Source organism: Penaeus japonicus, unplaced genomic scaffold, assembly GCF_977035675.1.
Source record: "Penaeus japonicus unplaced genomic scaffold, GWHDUDI00000001_assembly GWHDUDI00000042, whole genome shotgun sequence".
NCBI lineage: Eukaryota > Metazoa > Arthropoda > Malacostraca > Decapoda > Penaeidae > Penaeus > Penaeus japonicus.
Window position 1 is genome coordinate 18,856,445 of NW_028234444.1, and position 7,500 is coordinate 18,863,944.

General features: G+C 35.2%; 1 protein-coding gene across 4 annotated transcripts in view; it reads left to right on the top strand.

The window, feature by feature from the left end:
- The window catches only part of RYBP (ring and YY1 binding protein), a 28,254-nt gene extending 21,051 nt beyond the window's left edge, over positions 1–7,203 (top strand). For 2 of the 4 annotated variants that reach the window (XM_043035555.2, XM_043035558.2), the window contains 3 exons: positions 235–354; positions 626–751; positions 1,270–2,852. In XM_043035555.2, coding sequence (XP_042891489.1) covers positions 235–354; positions 626–751; positions 1,270–1,510 — 487 coding nt within the window. In that variant the 3' untranslated portion in view covers positions 1,511–2,852. Of the gene's footprint in view, positions 1–234; positions 355–625; positions 752–1,269 lie in introns of all 4 variants that reach the window. The other 2 variants (XM_043035557.2, XM_043035556.2) reach the window with 1 other exon arrangement.
- Positions 7,204–7,500: the final 297 nt, after the last annotated feature.

A 7,500-nucleotide genomic window follows, 5' to 3' on the forward strand; every position in this document is an offset into this window, starting at 1 on the left:
ATTCCGTGACAAAATAATGTTATATTGACCACAAGTTACAAAAGGGTGTCTTCAGAATAAGGACATATAGGAAGAAGCCTTGAAAAAGTGGAGTCTAGTAGAAAATTCAGAGTGATTTCCACATAATCTGAATTACAGATGGTACAAATGGTATTATAGTAGTCGGTTTGCACCTCTTCCAGTTATTGCAGAAGAAGAAGGGGCTGATTGCTTACGGCATATCCTACTTTTCAGGAGGGTGAAGAGGGCTAACAAGGAGGAGAATATGTGGGATTGCAGCGTGTGCACCTACAGAAACTCTCCGGAGGCCTTCAAATGCCTCATGTGCGATGTCCGGAAGGGCACTTCTACGAGGTAACTGGCCTTGGATTGTGTTTTGTATTTTTTTTTTTTCCCTTATTCCATTGCTATTGCTTCATTTCTCTAATTCCTCCCTTCTCTCTTGTTTTCTCTCTTACTCTCACTTCTCTCTGCTCTTTCCTCTCTCTTCTCTCTTTTCTCTTCTCTCTTCCTACATTCCATTTGCCTCAGGATTTTACTCTGTGGAATATAGTTGTATGAACATGAATGTATTAATGTCATTAACAGTTTATTGACCTGATCCCCAAACTTCTTTTGCTAACAGAAAGCCTCGGCTAAACGCGGAGCTGGTGGCGGCTCAGGTGGCTCAGGTGGTTCCCCCTAAGGTCAAGAAGTCGGAGCGGAAGGACAGAGAACGGAAGGGTGAAGGGCGCAACTTACAAAAAGGCAGGTCAGTATACTGGCAAATGTGCTCTTATTTTCTTCAAATTGTATGTTTCATGGTGGTTTAATGATAACATTGATATTAAGAATAATGTATTAGTGATATAAGGGGTGAAGCATGGCATTTATTTTTATTTTCTTATTTTGGGAGGGGAGGCCATGGGCTTGATTAACCCATTAACGCTGAGTGACAAGATATCTTGTCGATTGGTGACAGGACCAGCCGCCGGGGTCGAGATATTTTGTCATGGCTATCCTCCTGGCTGGCACGCTAGGTGATCATGCGCATTGTACTTGGCCGCGCCAGTGCGGGCAAATAGTCCAAAGCGTTAAGCTTACGCATTGAAATATCCCGACGTTTTGATCGTTTGGAGGCAAAACAGCCCCGTTGGTAACAGCTTAATGAAGAGTGTCATTGATATTACACTATTGCAATCGATATTTATTTGCCAGCTAGTCTTGTTGTTAAAGAAATTGATGTGTATATTTGTGTTGTAATTGCATTATGTCCAATTTGGTTTCCAGACCGAGATTGAAGAATGTCGATAGAAGTACAGCTCAACACAACGCTGTCACTGTGAACAACGTGACTGTCATCATCACAGAATTCCAACCCAAGCAGCGCAAAACCTCGTCCGGGAACAGCTCAGCCACGACCAATGGAGACACTTCCCAAATCATGTCGTCCTCGGAGGCAGGCTCCATCTCGGACGCGTCCACAGACACGCGCAATGGAGACATCACCACTGAGTCCCGGAGTTCGTAGGCCGTTTGTCAGAGTAAACCCAGCGAGGTGTGCGTTCTCCTTGCAGCAGGAAAAGCTACAACAACAAAAAAATGTAAAATGGATAATCTCTCTTTTTGGTTCTTACAAATATCATCCACCATGCAATTAATTTTGATCGGGACAGCCACAATTCGACAGCTGTTTGCAGAGTCCCACTTCTGCATAGCTCTGGGCTGTGATTTAAAAGATTCTTGGCTCCAGCAATGTGATGCTCTAAGGAACATAATATTGCTCGGTGGCAAGAGCTGGAACGTATTATTTTTGTTTTTATCTTTATGATTATGATGATTGTTATGTTTTGATTATTATTATTACTACTACAATCATTATTGTTATTATTATTCATACTAATATTATTATTATTATTATTATTATTATTATTATTATCATTATAGCTATTATCATTATTACTATTATTATTACTATTATTATTACTATTATCATCATCATCGTCATGATTATCATTTTTGAAGTCATTCAGTATTATCCCCATTTGTCTTTTTATTCATATTTTCAATGCAAGAAGAGATTATGCTGCAAGCAATGCAAGTGATGGAAACGTCAGCGCAGAATGCCTTTGAGAGAAAGTGGACTCTCGATTCAGGCGGCAAAAGGGCCGCGAGGGACACTCTTTTGTATGTACAGTTTGGTTAACCTCAAAGGTACTATTTCAACTAATGGCATGATGACCTTTGTTAAGGTAAATAAACCAAAAAAACTAAAAAAAAAACTAAAAAAAAACAAACAACAAAACAAAAGGAAAAAAATGTCTGGTTGAACAGTGTTTAAAAAAACAACAAAAACAAATAGATAATCTCGACCTCCAAAAATCGAAAGCAAAATTTCAGAGAACCTCTTCAAGTGATCTGGCTGAAGCGTTACCAGTCTAGTTATTAGGCTACTGTTTGCGTATGATATCAGATCTTTGATAAACCCCTAATGATTCCCCTAATGTACACCCAGGAGCTCAGAGACGTGTGAATTGACCACACTGCACGAGAGCTGCGACGATGGAAAAGCCGAAGAATGAAGTTACGCCCGTACATTCAGAACTAAAAGAAAAATTATTATTCCAATTGTTGTTGCTATTATTATCATTAGTTTGGTTAGCCTTCTCTTGTGTGTATTCTTATAGTTTGGTTTGAAAATTTCCAGTTCGGGTGGAAGAGGGTGTAATTGCTAAGGGGAGGGGGAGGGTCTCGTTATGATAATGTACAAATGCATCACGTTGCCTTGTTAACATTGACTTGTAAAAAAAAAAAAGGAAAAAAAAAAAGTATCACCCAGTTTCCAGAGGTGCCACTTGTGTGTTTTACTCAGTCAGTTGTTTGGACTATTTAGCCTCCTCCGTATTTTTTGACGCTTGGTAACAATTCTAACACCCGTATATCAGATTGTAGGAGTCATGTTAATGCCAAGAGACATTTCTTTTTTTCTTTTTTTTTTTTTAGAGTTAGGATTTGGGCTATAAGTCCTAGATGTAAATTTGTAATGAAAAGAAAAAAAATGTTTTAGGTAGTGTAATATTTTGTGTGCATTTTGAGCTTAAGTGCTTGTTGTGTGTGTGTGTGTGTGTGTATGTATGTATGTATGTATGTATGTATGCATGTGTTTGTGTATATGTATGTATATGTGTATGTGTATGTGTATGCGTATGCGTATGTGCATGCGTGGTGAGTGTGTGTGCTTGTTTGTGTAGGAATGTAAGGAAGGAGGTGGAAGGTTTGATACATTTTTGCTAATGATGAATGCAACTTATGGAGAAATGCCTACTGGCTCTTCAATTTGTAACTTGTTGTTCCATACTTGTTTAGGCATTTTCTAAGATACACAACAGATAGACAGGTCTTTCCTCACTCTTTCTGTCTTTCCTTTTTTTCACTTGTAGTTTTATGTAGAAAACACATTTTAAAATCTTTATTTGGCTTCATGATCAAAAATCACTGATCAAAGCATTGGTGATGGTGGTTGTATAATAATTTCCTCCCCCACTCATCCAGTTTTATTGTATTTAGCAACCATTTTATATCTTTTCGCAACGAGGGAGATGCTTTTGCGTTGAAAGCATTGGAATAGGTTTTACTGAACGAGGAGTCACCTTCACTAGTATTTTTAATGAAGATTGATATGTGTGGATTTTGACTGGTGTCATTTTTGTCTGTAACAGTAAGGTTTTGGTACCTAGTGACAGTTAATTGCACTGACCGATTTTTTGTGAATTTTACTGCCAGACAGTTTTAGCCAAGACTCCATACCAGGAGATATATATGACTACCAAAAGCAGTTCATAGTATCTGCATCTGTACACATTTTATTAGGTCTTTTCGGTAATACTGTATATTTTTTTAATTTATTTATTTGCTTTTCCCTTTTTGATATTGTTATTATATTTTAATGCCCAAAATAACTACAACTTTTTAATGCACTTTTGTTAGTCTGTTTCTCTTTTAAATCTTCACATCAATACCCCCAGTGACTTGCTAATCATCTTTTAACGATAGAAATGACTAGTTAGATGCGATCATTCCATGAACCAAGTTGCAAATTTGTCAGGTGAGCCTTTGTTCTCTAGGCTGTGTCATGTATCGAGGAACGTGAAAGGTGACTCAAGAAGGCGTTTCCTTATAGTTACTTCTGCCATTAATTAAAGAAAGGAAATAAAATTCTCTACATGAATGTTGAAGTACGTAAGAGGAGCCTGAGGGAAGATAACTAGAAATCCTGTACATAGTGTAATATGTTGTTTAGAAGGAAATAGTAGGAGGCTTTGCCACACAACACAGAGGTAACTGCTTTCAAAGAGACAAAAATCTTTTTTTTTCTTCTTCTCTAATTTGATGATTCAGATTGACAGCGAGTCGGAAAATAGAAATGCTGCTTCATTGAACTTCCAGGAAATTGTCTTTTCATATTTTTCTTAAAACAGAACTTTTTTCTCGAAGTTCTTTCAGGTGTGGAATCTGATATGTAAATTAGCTGAATATAAAGTGGCTGTGATATGAGGATGAATTGTGTGATTGACACCATTCAAAAACAAAAAAAGGAAACAAAAAAGCAAAACCTTAAAAAAAAAATGTATATGAGGTGTTCTCACATTGTCACTAATTTGTATTTGTAAGGACTGTGAATGTAGATATAATGATTAAGTTTGATATTGATGAAATAATCCCAATGACTAGGAAAGTGTTTGTGAAATTGGCCATGTGCTGAGTTTTGGCAGATGAAACTGCCCAAAGTGTTGCAGCTTCCATTTCAGGCATCTTTAACATTGGGTTTGTTTGAAGTGATTTTTCTCTTAGTCTGCACATACCAGCTGGTGATCAAGGGTGCCACTCGTTACCAGGTTTGACTCACCAGACTGGAATTCACCCTCTGGTCCTCCCTTTCACTCCCGCATATAAATTACCTCGTGATTTTTCCGAATCGTGATACGTCTCGATCCTGCACTTTGAAATTGGATTCACTTCTTACTCGCCCATTTCGATAATTGCCTTGCATGTTTCATTATCATCATATTGTCATCTGTATCTGATAATTCAGATTGTCCAAGAATTCTCAACAATCTCCAGCATACTTCATTTCACAACAGACAGTAGTTATTTGCCCATGTAGCCAGGTCTCGGGTTCTTTTCAGTACAGTAATGTATAAACCAGTAATACTAATGCTTTTATAGAGATTAATTTATAATCTGTTTGTATTTTTTTTTTATGAAGTTTCATCTTTATAGAATTTTTTTTTTTTTTCGCTTCTCTGAATTACTTGATCATTAGCTAATTTTGGCAATCATATGATTTTAAGGACAGTACTGAAGATGGCTGACTGTGTCTACATAGCTCTCTATGTATTTTTTTTTTTGTCTCCTTGCCAATGTATGCAGTGTATGGAACATTGATTTTGCCAATCCAATCCAGAATCTTAGCCAAGTTTGTTGTGGAGGCGTGAGAGTTTTAGAGTGTGAGTGGCAGAGAGGAGTTTGTAAATGACTGATTTCCTATGAAGGTGGTAGATGTTGATTTAATCCACTGCCTAAGAGTTTACACTTGTAGTGTCACCTAGTATGTATAGATGTTAAAATGCATCATATTGAAAAGTGAAGTTGGGTGCTTTGACACCATGTTACTGCCAGGTAAATTTAGATGTATTGAAATTGTTAATTTAAGATTATAAAGGTCTAGATGATACAAGCACCTTTGTACCCAAGACTTTATTTCTTTTTCTTTTCTTTCCCCTCCATGTGGAAGGATTGTATGCTGTAAGGGTGTGTCAGCCCTATTTAATTTCTGTATCACCAGTTATATAAGTTATTAACATGAATTCCAGTAAACCTGCTTCATCATTTTACTATAGAGAAATAAGTCTTAAAAAAAATGAAAAAAAACTATGGAACAAGGTCTGGTTACCCAATATTATTAAGATGCCACTGTATTGTGTGTCTACAGTTGTATATTGTTACATATCCAATTACTGTAGATAAACAAGAGAGGTGTCAATATAGAAGGTGGAGCAGGCTTCACAGCATGTTTGCCATATAGTGGAGATGTCTGCTGGACTGCTATCAAAGTCTCTTATTAACTAAATATTTATTTTCCCTCACGGAATATGTATATTTTTTGTTTGTTTTTTCTTGGTTGATCCAAGTGATTTTAGTGCCTAGAATATACAGAAAAGGTATTGCTTTTTTTTCATTATTCACATCAGTATAATTTTTAAATATGGGAAAACCTTAAAAAATGAAATTATGTGTCCTGATTTGCATTACCAGTGCACTCATATTTACATAATTACTTGTACATTTTCATTTCATACCTTTACATAAAATCAGGAGAAAATTACAGATGTAATAGACCATGAAGTATGAGAAACAGCACTTCAATAAATCATATTAATACATTTTTTAACTGAAATAAAACAACACTTTCTGTGATGTGATTATACTTTATCATGACTAGATTTCCTGGATTATTTTTCTGTTAATGAGGAAGATGAAAGAGGAAGCCATTTTTATGCAGATACTTCAAGAAATAGTACAAGGTTTGGGAACTTCTGTAAACTAGAAGAAAAGAAGGAAATGATGAGGTCTTAAATTGCCCCCAATTTTACAGGGATTCAATACGAAGCTTCCCGGATAATAATGATTATTTTTTCTAAATCTTCCCATGAAAATATTTTTGAAATAGTTCATTCAAATCATATAGCAACTAAATAATCAGCGTATGTCAATTGATTTGAAATTATCTACTTCACTGTATATTTCTTTATATGTATGACCTTAATTGGAGAAAATATGTGATAGCAAATGTGAAGTCTGTATATATATATATATATGTGGGATTACCAAACCTTTGTTACTTAGTCATGGTCCAAATACAATAACTTTCATTTAATTAAAAAGAAAAAAAAAATAGTTTGAAACAAAATGCTTCAAATCAGGAAAGGTAGTTTGATCTACTTTGTATCTATCAATATATAAATATATATATATTTTAGCCAACAGCTTATACTTAACAGTGGATTATTGTATGGAACTTTCTTTTGAATTTTTTATTTATTTATTTATTTTTTAAACAGACTTTGAGTGATGTGACTTTTAAAATTTCTGGTGAGTTTAATGCGTTCACCTGGTGTAAACAGTAACCAGGACTAATGAAATAAATAAATTTATAATAATATATTTATGATATATTAATTTCATTTATTCCTTGCTAGTTTGTTAGATGAGCCTATTGAAAGCATTTGTGAACACGAAACCATCTATCTTTAATAACTTAAAACATATATAAAGAAACAGAGGGAATGGGTAGTATTTCTAGGCCCAACTATATATTCATTTCTTTAAAGTCAAATCAACTATACTGCCTCTGTAAACTAGGATTTGTTATCTCTTGTAATTTTAATCACAGTGATCAGTTTTGACTTGGGAAGATAATTTTATTAGAATTATATTGATCAATGTGAAAAAAATATAAAA